At 42.9% G+C, this 21075-nt stretch overlaps 1 protein-coding gene across 1 annotated transcript in view; it reads left to right on the forward strand.

The window, feature by feature from the left end:
* The window catches only part of LOC135530891 (pro-interleukin-16-like), a 23969-nt gene extending 3686 nt beyond the window's left edge, over nucleotides 1-20283 (forward strand). The window contains 15 exon segments of the mRNA XM_064959065.1: nucleotides 126-138; nucleotides 4025-4308; nucleotides 4446-4592; nucleotides 4746-4904; nucleotides 7933-8083; nucleotides 8466-8982; nucleotides 9268-10062; nucleotides 10512-10769; nucleotides 12266-12457; nucleotides 13555-13723; nucleotides 15843-15944; nucleotides 16319-16334; nucleotides 16337-16564; nucleotides 16951-17079; nucleotides 18256-20283. Coding sequence (XP_064815137.1) covers nucleotides 126-138; nucleotides 4025-4308; nucleotides 4446-4592; nucleotides 4746-4904; nucleotides 7933-8083; nucleotides 8466-8982; nucleotides 9268-10062; nucleotides 10512-10769; nucleotides 12266-12457; nucleotides 13555-13723; nucleotides 15843-15944; nucleotides 16319-16334; nucleotides 16337-16564; nucleotides 16951-17079; nucleotides 18256-18434 — 3339 coding nt within the window. The 3' untranslated portion in view covers nucleotides 18435-20283.
* Nucleotides 20284-21075: the final 792 nt, after the last annotated feature.

The following is a 21075-nucleotide window of genomic DNA, read 5'->3' on the forward strand; positions in this document are numbered from 1 at the left end:
CTCAGTGGAGTATAGACAGTAACTACCTTTACCAACTCAGTGGAGTATAGACAGTAACAACCTTTACCAACTCAGTGGAGTATGGAGTATAGACAGTAACAACCAGTGGAGTATTAACAACTCAGTGGAGTATAGACGGTAACAACCTTAATCAACTCAGTGGAGTATAGACAGTAACAACCTTTATTAACTCAGTGGAGTATAGACAGTAACAACCTTTATTAACTCAGTGGAGTATAGACAGTAACAACCTTTATTAACTCAGTGGAGTATAGACAGTAACAACCTTTATTAACTCAGTGGAGTATAGACAGTAACAACCTTTATTAACTCAGTGGAGTATAGACAGTAACAACCTTTATTAACTCAGTGGAGTATAGACAGTAACAACCTTTATTAACTCAGTGGAGTATAGACAGTAACAACCTTTATTAACTCAGTGGAGTATAGACAGTAACAACCTTTATTAACTCAGTGGAGTATAGACTCAGTGGAGTATAGACAGTAACAACCTTTATCAACTCAGTGGAGTATAGACAGTAACAACCTTTATCAACTCAGTGGAGTATAGACAGTAACAACCTTTATTAACTCAGTGGAGTATAGACAGTAACAACCTTCACCAACTCAGTGGAGTATAGACAGTAACAACCTTTATTAACTCAGTGGAGTATAGACAGTAACAACCTTTATTAACTCAGTGGAGTATAGACAGTAACAACCTTTATCAACTCAGTGGAGTATAGACAGTAACAACCTTTATTAACTCAGTGGAGTATAGACTTTAGTATAGACAGTAACAACCTTTATCAACTCAGTGGAGTATAGACAGTAACAACCTTTATTAACTCAGTGGAGTATAGACAGTAACAACCTTTATTAACTCAGTGGAGTATAGACAGTAACAACCTTTATTAACTCAGTGGAGTATAGACAGTAACAACCAACTCAGTGGAGTATAGACAGTAACAACCTTTATTAACTCAGTGGAGTATAGACAGTAACAACCTTTATTAACTCAGTGGAGTATAGACAGTAACAACCTTTATTAACTCAGTGGAGTATAGACAGTAACAACCTTTATCAACTCAGTGGAGTATAGACAGTAACAACCTTTATTAACTCAGTGGAGTATAGACAGTAACTACCTTTATTAACTCAGTGGAGTATAGACAGTAACAACCTTTATTAACTCAGTGGAGTATAGACAGTAACAACCTTTATTAACTCAGTGGAGTATAGACAGTAACAACCTTTATTAACTCAGTGGAGTATAGACAGTAACAACCTTTATTAACTCAGTGGAGTATAGACAGTAACAACCTTTATTAACTCAGTGGAGTATAGACAGTAACAACCTTTACCTTTATTAACTCAACTCAGTGGAGTATAGACAGTAACAACCTTTATTAACTCAGTGGAGTATAGACAGTAACAACCTTTATTAACTCAGTGGAGTATAGACAGTAACAACCTTTATTAACTCAGTGGAGTATAGACAGTAACAACCTTTATTAACTCAGTGGAGTATAGACAGTAACAACCTTTATTAACTCAGTGGAGTATAGACAGTAACAACCTTTATTAACTCAGTGGAGTATAGACAGTAACAACCTTTATTAACTCAGTGGAGTATAGACAGTAACAACCTTTATTAACTCAGTGGAGTATAGACAGTAACAACCTTTATTAACTCAGTGGAGTATAGACAGTAACAACCTTTATCAACTCAGTGGAGTATAGACAGTAACAACCTTTATTAACTCAGTGGAGTATAGACAGTAACAACCTTTATTAACTCAGTGGAGTATAGACAGTAACAACCTTTATTAACTCAGTGGAGTATAGACAGTAACAACCTTTATTAACTCAGTGGAGTATAGACAGTAACAACCTTTATTAACTCAGTGGAGTATAGACAGTAACAACCTTTATTAACTCAGTGGAGTATAGACAGTAACAACCTTTATCAACTCAGTGGAGTATAGACAGTAACAACCTTTATTAACTCAGTGGAGTATAGACAGTAACAACCTTTATTAACTCAGTGGAGTATAGACAGTAACAACCTTTATTAACTCAGTGGAGTATAGACAGTAACAACCTTTATTAACTCAGTGGAGTATAGACAGTAACAACCTTTATTAACTCAGTGGAGTATAGACAGTAACAACCTTTATTAACTCAGTGGAGTATAGACAGTAACAACCTTTATTAACTCAGTGGAGTATAGACAGTAACAACCTTTATTAACTCAGTGGAGTATAGACAGTAACAACCTTTATTAACTCAGTGGAGTATAGACAGTAACAACCTTTATTAACTCAGTGGAGTATAGACAGTAACAACCTTTATTAACTCAGTGGAGTATAGACAGTAACAACCTTTATTAACTCAGTGGAGTATAGACAGTAACAACCTTTATTAACTCAGTGGAGTATAGACAGTAACAACCTTTATCAACTCAGTGGAGTATAGACAGTAACAACCTTTATTAACTCAGTGGAGTATAGACAGTAACAACCTTTATTAACTCAGTGGAGTATAGACAGTAACAACCTTTATTAACTCAGTGGAGTATAGACAGTAACAACCTTTATTAACTCAGTGGAGTATAGACAGTAACAACCTTTATTAACTCAGTGGAGTATAGACAGTAACAACCTTTATTAACTCAGTGGAGTATAGACAGTAACAACCTTTATTAACTCAGTGGAGTATAGACAGTAACAACCTTTATTAACTCAGTGGAGTATAGACAGTAACAACCTTTATTAACTCAGTGGAGTATAGACAGTAACAACCTTTATTAACTCAGTGGAGTATAGACAGTAACAACCTTTATTAACTCAGTGGAGTATAGACAGTAACAACCTTTATTAACTCAGTGGAGTATAGACAGTAACAACCTTTATATTAAAGTGGAGTATAGACAGTAACAACCTTTATTAACTCAGTGGAGTATAGACAGTAACAACCTTTATTAACTCAGTGGAGTATAGACAGTAACAACCTTTATTAACTCAGTGGAGTATAGACAGTAACAACCTTTATCAACTCAGTGGAGTATAGACAGTAACAACCTTTATCAACTCAGTGGAGTATAGACAGTAACAACCTTTATTAACTCAGTGGAGTATAGACAGTAACAACCTTTATTAACTCAGTGGAGTATAGACAGTAACAACCTTTATTAACTCAGTGGAGTATAGACAGTAACAACCTTTATTAACTCAGTGGAGTATAGACAGTAACAACCTTTATTAACTCAGTGGAGTATAGACAGTAACAACCTTTATTAACTCAGTGGAGTATAGACAGTAACAACCTTTATTAACTCAGTGGAGTATAGACAGTAACAACCTTTATTTATTAACTCAGTGGAGTATAGACAGTAACAACCTTTATTAACTCAGTGGAGTATAGACAGTAACAACCTTTATTAACTCAGTGGAGTATAGACAGTAACAACCTTTATTAACTCAGTGGAGTATAGACAGTAACAACCTTTATTAACTCAGTGGAGTATAGACAGTAACAACCTTTATTAACTCAGTGGAGTATAGACAGTAACAACCTTTATTAACTCAGTGGAGTATAGACAGTAACAACCTTTATTAACTCAGTGGAGTATAGACAGTAACAACCTTTATTAACTCAGTGGAGTATAGACAGTAACAACCTTTATTAACTCAGTGGAGTATAGACAGTAACAACCTTTATCAATTCTCAGCTAGTTCAGCTTCGCCAGACGATAATGCACCACATTACCTTCTGTTATATTACTGCATTGTGTTTCATCAGGATAAATTAATGTCTCTCACGTCCTTTCTCTTTCTCGCCCGCCCGCCCGCCCGCCCGCCCGCCCACCCACCCCCACCCACCCACCCCCACCCACCTACCCACCTACCTACCTACCTACCTACCTACCTACCTACCTACCTACCTACCTACCTACCTTTTTTTTTTTTTTTTTTTTTTTTTTTTTTAAATCTGGTCTCTCTCTGTGACCTCTTAACCCCAGGCCTGCGTAGGTCTGACCCCTGCTCCCACTCCAGAGGGAAGTGTGAGCGCTGTGTGGCGAGGAGCTTCAGCCAACTGACTGCCCGGCGAGCCCAGAAGAACATGACCCGCTCCTGTAGTGACAACAACACATACAACCAGAACCACCATCATAACCATCAGCACAACCGCTGCCCCGGACCAGGAACCAACCTGGTTAATGGTCAAACCCTGACTATACCCAACCACAACCACAACATGCACCATAATCTGATGGAAAGGGTCCACAGCCTCGACATCCCCATGGTAACTCAACACAACCAAGCATCCCAGACTAATCTGTCATGGTTCTAGAGGTTCAAATACCTCTTTGTCTCATTGGTGTTGGAGTTCTAGGGGTCATGGTTCTAAGGTCCTTATCCGTCTTGATCTCATGGTTCTAGGGGTCCACGCCTGAGCCCTGGTGTGATAACAGACTGTCTGCATTGGTCTACCCTGTCCCTGATGACGACTATAACGTCCCCTACAACTCCCCAGCAGCCAACCTCTCCAGCCAGCGCGCGTTAGACCTGGCCACAAGGGGAAATAAGGTAGCTTAACTCCAGACGTTTCCATACAAGCTTTTGGAAGGCCACACTTTAGGCACCAAATGGAAGAATAATGCACTGAAACAGGCTGGGACTACCTGGACTTGTCCAATAAGAAATGTTTATATAACACATATTTTCCTAATCTGACCCTAGAACAGGCCCAAAGCCCTGGCACCTCCAAGGAGGTACTGCCGACACCAGGACGTCACTAGTGAGGAGGGGGCCCCTGGGGGCCTGCCAGACTCCAATGTTTCCAGTAGAGGCTCCCCTGTTAGAGAGGATGGATGGAGTCCCACACATACCAACTGTCAGGTAGGGAGACAACATTATTTACACCTATTTACAATGATAGTCTGGTTTCTCCCATTTGGTGCCTAATGAACACAACCCACTAGTGCAGAAAAGGACAGCATCTGACATAATCTCACTGTTTTTGTATTTTTCTGCTCCCAAGTAATATGCTTAAAGATGCTGAATTTACTTTAGACAGGGTGTGAATTTACTTTAAGTATACACTTATCTAACCAGGCATATTGACTTAAACATGTATTACTGTGGATGGATGGATGAATATTGCAAGCAGGTTTGAACTTTTTTTAAGTAATGAATTTGAATCGATGGATCAAAATAATGTAAATATCGATGCATCTCAACAGGACTTTAGCAGCATGATATGACTGGCTGTCATTCATACTGCCGTACATCTGAGGAAGAGCTAGACTGCTTACTTCTATTGCCCATAAATGGTAGCTACTGTAGGGGAGAAGGGGGCGTGATCCAATTCTCTGTAAAACAGAGTTGCGTGGTCTCCATGCATCAGGCATCAGCTGTGGTTGAGACACGTCACTCTGTTTTGCAAAGGTTCTTCCGCTTGCATATTCTCTGGAACCACAATTGTCTGTGAAGCTGATCTGCAGAGCTGTGTCGACTTCATTAAGGCATGCAATGGAAACGTCTTCATACGAAAATGAACCTTTCTTATTGGATAAGTCCAGGTAGTCCCTCCCTGTTTCTTCCATTTGGTGCCGAATTAACACAACAGGACAATGTGATGGACATTTTTATGTTTGTGCTTTTCTATAAACCAATTTCTATGTCCTCTGTTTCTGCTTTTGTATAAACCAATTTCTGTGTTCAATCAAGTTACTGATTGAACAAATCCTCACTATCAATATCTGCAATTTAGCAGTACACCCAGAACCTTGTTTAGAGAAATGATATCTCAGTTTCAAGGTCTCAGCTTAGAGAAGAAGCCTCGTGAGGTATTGGTCTGTCACATGCATGAAACAAACATGAATTATGAATGATGAATAAGCTAAATCATGCAAATATAACTTGTCAGTATATAAGGGAACTAATGGGACTGCCCTGTTAGAGCTCAATTCAGATTGCTACTATATGTATCTAAGTCTGACTGGGACCTGTCTAACCTGTTGACAATAAAGAGTGATTCACTTCAGATTGCTACTATATGTATCTAAGTCTGACTGGGACCAGTCCAACCTGCTGACAATAAAGAGTGATTCACTTCAGATTGCTACTATATGTATCTAAGTCTGACTGGGACCTGTCCAACCTGCTGACAATAAAGAGTGATTCACTTCAGATTGCTACTATATGTATCTAAGTCTGACTGGGACCTGTCCAACCTGTTGACAATAAAGAGTGATTCACTTCAGATTGCTACTATATGTATCTAAGTCTGACTGGGACCTGTCCAACCTGTTGACAATAAAGAGTGATTCACTTCAGATTGACTTAGAATGTCCCTGTGTAAGAATTTCCACAATTACAACATTAGACATTAGTGCAGAGAAGGATAACATTAGACATTAGTGCAGAGAAGGATAACATTAGACATTAGTGCAGAGAAGGATAACATTAGACATTAGTGCAGAGAAGGATAACATTAGACATTAGTGATAACATTAGACATTAGAGAGAAGGATAACATTAGACATTAGTGCAGAGAAGGATAACATTAGACATTAGTGCAGAGAAGGATAACATTAGACATTAGTGCAGAGAAGGATAACATTAGACATGAGTGCAGAGAAGGATAACATTAGACATTAGTGCAGAGAAGGATAACATTAGACATTAGTGCAGAGAAGGATAACATTAGACATTAGTGCAGAGAAGGATAACATTAGACATTAGGATAACATTAGACATTAGGATAACATTGACATTAGTGCAGAGAAGAATTAGTGCAGAGAAGGATAACATTAGACATTAGTGCAGAGAAGGATAACATTAGACATTAGTGAATAACATTAGACATTAGAAGGATAACATTAGACATTAGTGCAGAGAAGGATAACATTAGACATTAGTGCAGAGAAGGATAACATTAGACATTAGTGCAGAGAAGGATAACATTAGACATTAGTGCAGAGAAGATAACAGAAGGATAACATTAGACATTAGTGCAGAGAAGGATAACATTAGACATTAGTGCAGAGAAGGATAACATTAGACATTAGTGCAGAGAAGGATAACATTAGACATTAGTGCAGAGAAGGATAACATTAGACATTAGTGCAGAGAAGGATAACATTAGACATAGACACCGTTTTTCTTTTTCTCTGTCTGTAAGCAATATGCTAAAACATGCTGAATTGACTAAATACAGTATACTAATATAATTTGCCTCTAACTAATGTGTATTGTCCCATGTGTTGTTTCTGCATCCACACCTACATGCTTCCAGCTGGTTAGCAGTGTGTACAAGGCTTTGGGAAAGATCATAAGCCTATTGTGTAGAAATGTACGTGGCACTGTTTCATACTCCTGAATGTGTGTTGGTGAATGTTTTGCATGGAGATGACTTTGGACTGAGAATGGTACTTTTTCAAATAGAAAACATGAACATACCAGTCATACCTTTACATTTTTGTTTCCAGAATGTCATACATTCATGCCTTTGAATGGGCATGAATGGACAAATATGACACCTCTTCCCTATGTATCCTGTCCATCCAACCTTAAACCTCTCACAATGCAAGCTTTTATAGTAAGGATGGCTTCTCTCCGTTCTGGAACGATTTGCTTGTGTGTTTGTAAGTGACTCACCTGTAATTCTGGAAGATGCTTGTGTTATACCAACATCAGGCATGAAGCTATTGCATATCATAGAATGGCCTTGCCTTGGCACTGTGTGTGATTCAATGATGTTCTGCATCTGGTCGTTGTGAGTGTGGTGGATGGATGCATGTCCATGTGAAGTGGTGGAGGGTAACGGACGGTAGTAAATGCAGGGTGAATTACTACACCTTTCTGCGGTCAGAGGCTGAGTGGTGCGCTCAACGTTTTTACTTCCTGTTTATCTGTGTTCCAGGAAGTAGAGAGTGAGAGAGAAAGAGAGAGAGAAAGAGAGCAAGAACACTCAGGGGGAAGTGGAGAGACTCTCACCCACTCAGAGGCTCGCTCTGCTGCCATCACCGACTGCCCTCGATACTCATCCTGCACAGAAGACAGACTACATTCAGGTATCGTATGGGAACCTCAATACTTTTTTTTGTCGTTCTCATTCAATTTCCAAAAATGTATGACTACACCATTTGTAAATACAGAGCCAAAAGTCAAATATACAGTTATTTGAGACACCTATAGGGGCCATTTGCAGTTAATTTGCAGTTTGTTTTCTGAAAGACAACATGTTATTTAGTTGTGAACGCCATCTTTAGGATCATTTGTTACATTGTGACGTGTAATTGCACCACAACTTACTATATAACATTATTAGTAAAGCAGAAAGTTGTGCAGGTATGAATGCATTATTTTAATGATGGCAGTGTGAGTCTAGCTCCTTATAAAGTACTTGTATCTCTCCTCCTCTTAGACTGTGTTTCCTGTGTTGTCTGTGTTCAGGTGCTGAATCTGCCTTCCACCTCTGCTCCCAGAGTAAGAGGCCGGGCCTGAGGAGGCAGGGCCGCGTGGAGCAACTCCCCCCAGAAAAGCTTCACGACCCATGGGTTAGGATCTCCGACAGCGCCCCTGATCTTGGAGGTCCTGAAGACCCCCATCAGAACCAGAGTCTGACTCATCTCAGCTCACACCACGACGCCACACACACTCCATCCCAAAGCGACAGACACCCCAACGACACACACTCCCCAGTCGCCATGAGCCAACCGAGTGAGTTTCCCGAGCTTCCTGAACTCAACTGTTCTTCCACCCACCACACCGCCCCAGACCCCACCACCCCCTCCACCCCTGCCTCCCTAATCTCCACCCCCAGCCCAAGGACTGAGGACCCCCCAGGGGTGAGGAAGGGCCCCCCAGTTGCCCCCAAGCCTGTGTGGAACCGTCAGAGCCTCAGGAGTATTAGGAATGGGAGGCCCCAGGCTGAGCTGGCCAAACCCCTGGACATCAGAGGCGGTGGAACGTACGTAGTGTTTCTCCACAACATTTCTCCTTTCTCTTGTGTTTTATGCAGATGTAGCGGAGGCGGTTCAGTCTGAGATCTGAAGACTTGTGTTAGCACCTAAAGTGTAGGCTTTTATTTCAGGCGGTTGAGGTGGTGTTGAAGGGTATAGGTAACCTGGGTTTGATTCCCAGTCTGTCCATCTAGTATTGTGTGTTCATGAGTTATAAGCCAACAAGAATTTCTGTCTCATTTAAATTATCCAGGTGGATGGACAATAACATTTAAAAATGTGTATTTCAACAGCACCTTCGGGGTACGTCTGCGGCCCACTTCCTCTACAGCCCAGCTGTCAATCAAGCAGAAGATCCATTCATTTGAGACCTTCTCTAGTCCTGAGGGTAAAGGTCACGAGATGGAGGGCAACAACAGGAGGCCCTTAGCCCCCTCCACTTCCCTCCCTCTGAAGGACAAGGCACCCGTCAGGAGTGACCCCCCTCTCTTAGAGGAGAATGGCACAATCCAACATGACATGGGCAAAGGAGCCAAAGTGACCTCTCCAATCCCTGACGAGGACCAGGACAGGAGGATGTCCTCTTTTCCCCCTGGAGCCTCTCCTCACTCCATCCTTCCGCCCTCTCCTGCCTCCCACCCTTCTCCTCCTACCTGCTTTTCTCTTCATCCGACCCCCCACCCTACCTCGGAGCTCCAGACCCCAGTGGAAGAGACAACAGACCCCAATGCAGAGATCTCTGACTCGCCATCCACCGAGGACACCACCACCTCCCCATCCACCCTAGAGGCACCTCTCCCGAGGCCGAACCAGAAACAGAGCCCGTGGATGGGGAGGCCTCCATCTCCCCATCGGGCCCGGTGCCCAGGAGGTCCAGCAGCTCCAAGGGAGAGAGCTTTGGTCCCTCCAACCACCAGAGGAGGGGGAGGGAGACCAGAGCGATGCCCAGGCTCAGGGCAAGCAGGAGACGCGTGGGCCAGCCCCTGGAGGGACAGAGCCTGGGGAAGATCTCCCCTCGGGCCCGGTGCCCAGGAGGTCCAGCAGCTGAGAGCTTTGGTCCATGGACCAGAGCGATGCCCAGGCTCAGGGCAAGCAGGCCAGCCTGCGGAAGCCTGACCTCTCCATCCTTCCAGCTCTACAAGGACTGGAGGGACAGAGCCTGGGAAGATACTCTCCTTCCTAACCAGGTGTCTTTGGTCCACACTTTACATTACATCACACGTCCTACCTCGGAAAAGCTCCAGAACTGAAGAAATGGAAATGTCACATAAGTGTCATACCAGTTGAATGACCCATGTAATTACTCTGTAACAGGTCCCCGTTTGTAACTGTCATTTAGTGTGTGGATCCACCCGACACTTGGCAATAGTTTGCCCGAGGAAACAATATGATTTATATAATATTCTCTTATAGTTCATTATATTCTTACTATAAAATATGTATGTTTTGACTGTGGTGCACAGAAATATAAGTATCTTGTCTGCTAAATGAACAAATGAACTACAGGCCATCTCACTGGTCCACATCCAACCACCAGAGGCCAGGGGAGGGAGATCTCACAGACGCCATCCCAGGCTCACTGGGGCACAGAGCCATCTCAGGCCAGCCATCCCACTGGCACAGGACAGACGCCATCCCACTGGCGTCACAGAGCCATCCCACTGGCACAGCCCCACCAGACGTCACAGACGCCATCTCACTCCATCTCACCCGGATGGGTCACAACAGCCATCTCACAAGGACAGGAGCACAGGACAGACGCCATCTCACTGGGGAAGATACTCTCCTTCAGTAACTGGCACAGGCACAGACGCCATCTTTGGTCCACACTTTACATTCACATCACATGTCCACGTCCATTTAACTGGCAAGAAATGTCACAGAAATGTCACTGGCATACGTGTCATCACTGGCAGTTGAATGACCCATCTCACTGGCACTCTGTAACAGACGCCATGCACTGGCACAGACGTTCACAACGTCATTTAGTGGCACAGACGTCACAGACGCCATCTCACTGGCACACTTGGCAATAGCCATTTCACTGGCACAACAATATGATTTCACTATAATATTCACTGGCACAGTTCATTACGCCATCTCACTATAAAATATGTATGTTTGGCACAGTGGTAAGACGCCATCTCACTGGCACAATACAGACGCCATCCCACTGGCAAATGAACAACTGGAACTACAGACGCCATCTCACTGGCACAGACGTCAATTTAACGTCAATTCAACATCTGTAAGGTGGGAATGACGTGGAAACAATGTTGATTAAAACAGTGTGTGCCCAGTGGGATGCCAGACTAAGCACCGTAACATAGTCAACTCAGCTGTTCTGTTCTTTTTCATTTGTTTTTCCCTCCATTTTCTTAGATAAAAGGTCTATTATTATCATATAATGTTGTGAACAGATAATGATTTAAGTGGCTCATTATGTTGATTAATGTCCTTGAGATAATAATAATGAATAATTACTACAGTGTAGGCTGCTGATGGGAATGATTGTCAGCAGACATTCAATTTGAAGTCAATTCGCCCGGTTGGGATTTGGCAACTTATTGTGGACTAATTGGATAATTACTTTAGACTATTATAGAAAGAACACATGACAGTTGTTTCACCCATGGTGTAAGAAGGTGCTATAATGGCCTCTTGAGGTGGGATGAAGGGTAGAAAATAACAGCAGAGCCCTAACCATAACATGTGTTATACTCTACTCTACTCTACTCTACTCTACTCTACTCTACTCTACTCTACTATACTCTGCTCTACTCTACTATACTCTGCTCTACTCTTATCTACTCTACTCTACTCTACTACTACTTATCTGCTCTGCTCTACGTATCTGCTCTGCTCTATCTGCTCTACTCTACTCTGCTCTATCTACTCTACTCTTATCTGCTCTGCTCTGTTCTACTCTTATGGGCTCTGCTCTACTCTACTCTGCTCTGCTCTACTTTTTCTGCTCTACTCTTATCTGCTCTGCTCTATCTACTTTATCTGCTCTGCTCTGCTCTACTCTTATCTGCTCTGCTCTACTCTCTACTCTTATCTGCTCTGCTCTACTTTTATCTGCTCTGCTCTGCTCTACTCGTATCTGCTCTGCTCTCCTCTACTCTGGTTTACTGTACTCTTATCTGCTCTACTCTGCTCTGCTCTACTCTGCTTTGCTCTACTCTTATCTGCACTACTCTTCTCTGTTCTACTCTTATCTGCTCTGCTCTACTCTGCTCTGCCCTGCTGTGCTCTACTATTAACTGCTCTGCTCTGCTCTACTTTATTCCAGGTTTCCCATGCCCTGATGCGTTCCATGCACTCCCTGCTCCCCTCCCTCTGTCCTACTAGGCCAGGTAACCCTGGGTCAGACCCAGCCCCTGCATCCCCTCTAGTCTGCAGCCTGGAGGAGCCCGCCCCGGCCCAGAACACTCCCCTCTCCCCTGGCCCCGACAGCAATGAGAATAGCTTCTCTGTCAGGTAAAAACTCTCTCAAAACATCAACATACAGCATAGACCAGGGTTGGGGTCAATTCCATTACAATTCAATCAATTCAGGAAGTAAAAGGAAGTTCCTATTCCAGCTTTTCCCAATGCTTCTTTATGAGAATAATTTCAATGCTTCTTTTTGAGAATAATTTCAATGCTTCTTTATGAGAATAATTTCAATGCTTCTTTATGAGAATAATTTCAATGCTTCTTTATGAGAATAATTTCAATGCTTCTTTATGAGAATAATTTCAAATTGGAATTTCAGTTTACTTCCTAAATTGATGTAATTGAAATGAAATTGCCCCCAACCCTGGTATATACAGCATATACACTGTTTCAATGACTGATACCAGACAGGCATACACATACTACCTCTCAGGTGATTGGATGAAAATATATAAATATACACTGTTTCAATGACTGATACCAGACAGGCATACACATACTACCTCTCAGGTGATTGGATGAAAATATATAAATATACACTGTTTCAATGACTGATACCAGACAGGCATACACATACTACCTCTCAGGTGATTGGATGAACATATATAAATATACACTGATTTCACAAGAGCTGATAGAAGTCTAGTATGTCTATGGACCTACACTGTAGTAGTGCTTGCTATGAAAAACATAGCACTGCTCCCTGGAAGTCAGATTATGTAAAGTAGAGATGGCATTATATATTATCAGAAGGAACAGGCATATTTTAGATCAAATCTTTTCTGTATTTTGTCCCTGCTTCACAGGGCTTAATGCAATCATGGCAGTATCATCTTTAGTAAGAGGAAGTATGAACACAGGAAGTGAACAAACAGGAAGTCACACGTGTTAGTCCTGTTCTGAGATGTGTCATTATGTCTAAAGTGTTAATCTGACTGAAATCCTCTCAAAGTTTAGTCTGTAACAGATTGACCAGACTAAAACACAACTCTCTATTTAGTTTTCATACAGTGAAATGCATGATTATGAGAGTAGCTACGATGAACCTGTAATACAGAAGGTGTGTCTGTGTGTGTGTTCTGTATGTGACCAGTGTCAGTGAGTGAGTTGAACTCTGTTTGCTTCCTTATTCCTCTCAGCCTATCTGATCTGAGGCAGTGTACCATTGAGCGGGGGGAGGAGGGAGGGGACCTGGTCGCACGCCCATCTTCATCAGCATGTGCCCATTCTGTTATCTCAGCCATCCCGCCACAGGAAATACAGACCATGATCCAGGAAGTGAAAGCTCTGGATGAGGAAACACTGAAGGTGAAACTTTGTCAGTCTTTCTGTCCGTGTGTCCGGCCTGTCTGTTTCATTGTTTTTAATTTATTTGGAGGACCGTCCACCTCTTCCTCACAAGAAGGGCCTTGCTGACTGTATTAGGATGTCAAATAATGATGTTCCCCACATCAACACCATATCAACACCACATCAACACCACAGTAACACCACATCAGCACCACAGTAACACCACTTGAACACCACATCAGTGCCACATCAACACCACAGTAACACCACTTGAACACCACATCAACACCACATCAGTGCCACATCAGCGCCACATCAGCACCACATATCAACACCACAGTAACACCACAGTATCACCACATCAGCACCACAGTAACACCACATCAACACCACAGTAACACCACATCAGCACCACATCAACACCACATAACACCACATCAACACCACAGTAACACCACATCAACACCACAGTAACACCACATCAACACCACATCAACACCACAGTAACACCACATCAACACCACAGTAACACCACATCAACACCACAGTAACATCACATCAACACCACATCAACACCACATCAGCACCACAGTAACACCACATCAACACCACATCAGCACCACAGTATAACCACATCAGCACCACAGTAACACCACATCAACACCACAGTAACACCACATCAGCACCACAGTAACACCACATCAACACCACATCAGCACCACAGTAACACCACATCAACACCACATCAGCACCACAGTAACACCACATCAACACCACATCAACACCACATCAACACCACAGTAACACCACATCAGCACCACAGTAACACCCAGAACATCCAGTCATGACAGACTGTCAACTCTCAGCACCACTGTCAACTCTTACTGTTGAGAATCTCTCAGCTCTGGTCTACTCTATATGTGGTTGAGGTAATCTATACCCCCTAATCTAGTCCAAGGCATCCCAAATGACATGCTATTCCCTCTAAAGTGCACTACTTTTGACCAGGGCCCATAAGGCTCTGTATAATAGGGTGCTGTGTGGGAAGCCTGGTAAGAGCTGATCTCATGCAATACTCACCACTGGCTTCTGCAAAACAACAAGCCTGTAGGAATGAGCTCCACTACAGGACTGGAGGGACCATTAAGGATTCCGTTAGAGTGCTCAGCTGCAGGTGTGTGTGTGTGTGTGTGTGCATGTGCATGTGCATGTGCGTGTGTGTGTGTGTGTGTGTGTGAGTCTGTCTGTGTGTGTGTGTGTGTGAGTCTGTGTGTGTTTGTGTGTGTGTATTAAGAGGCTTTCAGGGAGGACAGAGTATCACAGTGTGTATTGTGTTTCTGTTTACCATTTCCATTCTGAGGCAATCAAAGCTTTTGTATATGCACACACACACACACACACACACACACACACACACACACACACACACACACACACACACACACACACACACACACACACACACACACACACACACACACACACACACACACACACACACACACACACACACACACACACACACACACACACACACCTCTCTCTAAGGACCACTTGGCTCTGTGCTCAGGAGAACATCTGTATGCATTTCCTTTCTTGATATGTCATTACCGCACTCTTACTACAATGTGTGTGTGCCTGTGTGTGTCTGGTGTGTGTGCTTGTGTGTGTTTGTGTCTGTTGTGTGTGTGTGTGTGTGTGTGTGTGTGTGTGTGTGTGTGTGTGTGTGTGTGTGTGTGTGTGTGTGTGTGTGTGTGTGTGTGTGTGTGTGTGTGTGTGTGTGTGACACTTGGTCCCCTCTCTCACAGGCATACAATAACCTGGACACTGTCAACAACAGCTGGGGTTTAATAATCAAACTGAGATATCTCTGTGAATGGCCATGAATCGTCTGACTCACATCATAAAAGTATTAATCGTCTCAGAGTAACAGGGCTACTGATCTAGGATCAAATTTGGCTTTTAGATCACATTGAGTAAGATTACATGGACGGGTGACCTGATCCTAGATCAGCAAACCTACTTAATAGATAAGAACAAGAACCAGCAGTAACATTGTAAAGTGAACGAAAAACATGAAAATATTATTTTGAATGTTAGAATGAAAGAGATGACATCTTTCCTTCCCTCTTTCTAGCAATTTGAGCACATCCAAGTGGTGATTCTGCACAAGGAGGAAGGAGCAGGTCTGGGTTTCAGCATTGCAGGTGGGATAGACCTGGAGAGCAAGGCTACCACAGTGAGTATACTGAAAGGTCATGCTAGAGCAGATGAAAAGTGATGATCCTCAGAATTTATGTTCAAGATTGTATTTCTGTGTGATGTGTGCTATCTGAGGGAGTTGAGAATTCTGCAGAAGACACAGTTCTGTTGTTCACTGTAACATTGTTGTATTGTACAAAATACAGTGTCTGTGTTAGTTAGGAGCGTGATTTTGGACTTAAATATTAAAGATAGGATCCCATGGCTATAAAGCCCTGGTACTGTCCTTTCTAGCATGGCCAGATAGTTGCAACTCTACAAAATGTCTGCCAGCTGCTCCACCAATCAAGGCGAATTGCTTAGAATGGGAATGTCAGTTGTAAATGTTCTGACTTTTCTCCCTCCCCCCAGGTGCATCGTGTTTTCCCCACGGCCTGGCGGCTCAAGAGGGGACCGTGGAGAAGGGTGACGAGGTGCTGTCCATCAACGGCCAGACACTAAGGGGTGCGACACACGCGGACGCCACCGCCACGCTGCGCCAGGCCCGCACCATGAGACTGGCCGTGGTGGTGGTGAGCAAGGGGAGAGAGGGAGGAGGAGGGAACAAGACTGATGATTCCTCTGTCAGCAGTAGCAGTACAGACCTCAACCCCGCAGGTGAGTAGAAGGTGGTCAGACAAGTTCACCTAGTAAGACAGCACACACACACACACACACACACACACACACACACACACACACACACACACACACACACACACACACACACACACACACACACACCTGCACAGTGTTGTGTGTGCTGTCTTACTGGGTGAACTTGTGAGCGTAAATCAAATCAAATCCAATTTTATTGGTTGCATACACATTATTTAGCAGATGTTGTTGCAGGTGTAGCGAAATGCTTGCATTTGTGGAGTATACATACAGTACAGGCTGTGTATACTGAATGTATACGTTGGTTGTTCATCTCTCTCTCTCGATCTGTCTCTCTGTCTCTTCTCTCTCTCTCTCTCTCTCTCTCTCGGTCTGTCTGTCTGTAGTGGAGGATGGGGGGGCCATGCTGACTGTGGAGCTGGAGACAGGAGGAGGGGGCGTGGGCTTCAGTTTGGATGGAGGGAAAGGCTCTATCCATGGAGACAGGCCTCTGGTCATCAACCGGATCTTTAAAGGTACAGTACTATCCATGGAGGATCAACAGGATATTTAAAGGGCCAGTACTATCCATGGAGACAGGCCTCTGGTCATCAACAGGATATTTAAAGGTACAGTACTATCCATGGAGACAGGCCTCTGGTCATCAACAGGATATTTAAAGGTACAGTACTATCCATGGAGACAGGCCTCTGGTCATCAACAGGATATTTAAAGGTACAGTACTATCCATGGAGACAGGCCTCTGGTCATCAACAGGATATTTAAAGGTACAGTACTATCCATGGAGACAGGCCTCTGGTCATCAACAGGATATTTAAAGGTACAGTACTATCCATGGAGACAGGCCTCTGGTCATCAACAGGATATTTAAAGGATATTTAAAGGTACAGTACTATCCATGGAGACAGGCCTCTGGTCATCAACAGGATATTTAAAGGTACAGTACTATCCATGGAGACAGGCCTGGTCATCAACAGGATATTTCATGGAACAGGATATTTAAAGGTACAGTAATATCCATGGAGACAGGCCTCTGGTCATCAACAGGATATTTAAAGGTACAGTAATATCCATGGAGACAGGCCTCTGGTCATCAACAGGATATTTAAAGGTACAGTACTATCCATGGAGACAGGCCTCTGGTCATCAACAGGATATTTAAAGGTACAGTACTATCCATGGAGACAGGCCTCTGGTCATCAACAGGATATTTAAAGGTACAGTACTATCCATGGAGAAAAAGCACGGATTGCTGCCTTACTATGTCCCTAAACTCTAACACGGTAAGGAAATCAATATATCATTTCGTAATTTGGGTGAACTTTAGGTGCCATTTAGCACACACTGTTATCCAAGTGACTAGTCACAAGTCACACAGTAGTGTGTGCATACATTTCTAGTAAGGGTGACCCCAGCAGAAATCAAACCAACAATCTTGGCATTACAAGTGCCATACTCTACCAGCTGAGCCACACAGGACCTTTTCTTAACACTTTTAACAATGTCATTTATTGTTAAAGGAGTTGTGATGTCACAGAAAGTAGGAAACCATGCAAACAATGCAGAGAAGCACAGTTTTATAAGCTTGCACTTTTATAAGTTGGGGAGGCGAAAGCTGATCCCAGATCTGCACCTAGGGAAACGTCACGACAGACCAATGTGTGACAGTGTGTTCTCCTGCTCACCAATAGGTGGTGCTGCGGAGCAGAGCGGGTTGCAGTCTGGTGATGAGCTGCTGCAGGTCCAGAGCACCTCCCTACAGGAGCTGAGCCGCTTCGAGGCCTGGAACATCGTCAAGGCTCTGCCTGAGGGGCACATCACTCTAGTCATCCGGAGGAGGAAGGAGGATGAGGCAGAAGGGTCTGCCTGAGGGACATCTCACTGTAGTTAACAGGAGGAGGAAGGAGGAGGATACTGAGGAGTTACCCCTAGACACTGATTTCAGGTCAGTTTACACTGTTTATACTTAATTGATTTCCAGATACAATAGGTCCCTACCTACAGAGGTAGTCATTAAGATCTGATCACAATTACACTTCTTTAAAAATGTGGGCACAATCAGAATGTGGACAAGATCAGGACAAAGGACTCATGTTAGCACCAGCTATAAACGGAGCTATTGATTCTCAAGGTTTGGCCACATATTGATTGTGGCCACATTTATAGACAGGTGTCCGCAATGAAAATATCTATTGTGATTGGATTGTGATCAGATCTTCCTGATCACCACCGGAGGTAGTCAGGCACACATGTTGTCTGGATATCTTCCAAGTGTAGATGGATGTGGACAGGGAAACCATTTAAATCATCATTATCCCTCTACAATCATTGACAGGTGGCGCCATCGTCTTATGGCATCAATACGTGTCTTTAAATAAAGAAAATACATTATTTTGAATGAATATCTGTCGAATAATTTGCATACAGGGAGGAACCAGTAAATCTTGGTCACAATGTGGAAACAGTGGACAGATAAGAGACACATTTTAATACAATGTGTAGATGCAACGGCAAAAATGTGGCCGCTATCAGAATGTGGACAACGGCCTCGATTCAATCCGTATCGCTGAAGTTTAGGGTTATAGGGTGATTGAAAATGAAAGGTCATTTCCGGTTGAGCCTACATATGAATTTACCGTGAATGCAATCTCCGCGAACACAGGAACATTGCTTTTATATTTCAATTACGCTGAAGTGCAGGTCTTCAGTGCTACGGATTGAATAGAGCCCGAGATCAGAGTTAGCACCAGGTATAAACAGGGCCCAACTAGAACACAAATCAACCACAAGCCACCATACCATTTCATATGAGCACTATTAACATACTGTAGTTATGAATATAACATCTATATTCTATATCATATTGCAATGACAATCAGGGACTGTTACTGTAGAAAGAGGTGAATTTACAGGTGCTTTGCTCTGACTGCCTTCCTACACCCAGAACTTCTAGACCAGGGACCACAGTGAGTTTGAGATTTGCACAGATATAGATATAGTATTTACATGAAGGAAGGGAGAGACATTCCATTGCTTTTGACTGTTAGAAATAGTGTACAATACTGTAATGTAGTCCAAAAGAGTATTATACTGATACAAACTATTTAAAATGGGATTTGCATTTTTCATGGAATTGTAGTATTGTAGTATTGTGCTTGATGTTGGAATCATTGTTTAGACCAAAGACTGTGAGTTGGATTCAATCCATATCGCAGAAGATCAGCATCAAAAGGTCAACTTAATTTCCGTTTACCATGAATGCAGTCTCTGCGACCGCGGGAACATTGCCTTTAATTGTCTATCGCACAATAAAGTGGATCTTCAGAGCTACAGATTTAATAGTCGTTAGTTTGTTTATTAGATGACAATGGGAGAATCTCAATTGCATAGTGCTCGCGTCCTCTCTCCTTCTCAAAACCCATTGGATGAGAAAGCCGGATGTCCCGCCCCTCTGACCTTCTCCAATTGGTTTTGAGGAGGCCAGGCGAGAAGACGTGAGGAATATCTAATTGATATTCTCCCTATGGGTGAAACCAAAGATAGAACTAAACCGGAGCAAATTTTCACCTTGTTTTCTCTCCTAGTTTGATATCAAGGAAAACACACGGTGTGAACATTTTGTACCAAAATCTATTAGAATATAGATATTTAAAACTCTGTGTATCGGTACGAAAGATTTATCGCAATATACATTATACTAATAAAATCATTTAACCCAATCTGTATGTTTCAAAAGTTTATTCACAAGACTGTTGTGCCAATAACCATTAATGTTTTAAAACCTATGTAGTTATTTGACTTCATATGGAACAAACAGATGCATTTACCATTCAGTTAATGAGACTATGCAAGTTGTAGGCAAAACTCCTTTTATTTTCCCAAAATTCCCAGGTTTTCCAGAAATCCTGGTTGGAGGATTCTGCATTCCATGCTTATTCCCTTCTGGGTTTGGGAACTTCTGGGAAAGTTGAGTAACCATTATTCATCCATCATTGTATTCCTTCATTTCTCTTCTCCGGTGTTTGAAAAATCGCCAGTGAATGTGTTGTGGGTTGAGCCATTCCTGCCTGTGGTGATGGTAATATAATACAACAAGAAAGGAGGACAACATTGGAACGTTCAGTAGTTTTTAATGCAGATGCTGGTGAAACACAAAACCTGCTGGGTGGAACATACAGTACAGTCCTACAGTACAGTAGAGTGCAGGTCAGGATTAGGGTCGCAAAATTGTGGTAGCTCTCCCCAATTTCCCAGGAATCCTGTTTGGAGGGTTTCCAGATTCCCTGCGTATTCCCTACTGATTCCAGGAATCCTGTTTGGAAGGTTTCCAGATCCACTGCGTATTCCCTACTGATTCCAGGAATCCTGTTTGGAAGGTTTCCAGATCCACTGCGTATTCCCTACTGATTCCAGGAATCCTGTTTGGAGGGTTTCCAGATTCCCTGCGTATTCCCTACTGATTCCAGGAATCCTGTTTGGAGGGTTTCCAGATTCCCTGCGTATTCCCTACT

The sequence above is a fragment of the Oncorhynchus masou genome, unplaced genomic scaffold, assembly GCF_036934945.1.
Source record: "Oncorhynchus masou masou isolate Uvic2021 unplaced genomic scaffold, UVic_Omas_1.1 unplaced_scaffold_1453, whole genome shotgun sequence".
NCBI lineage: Eukaryota > Metazoa > Chordata > Actinopteri > Salmoniformes > Salmonidae > Oncorhynchus > Oncorhynchus masou.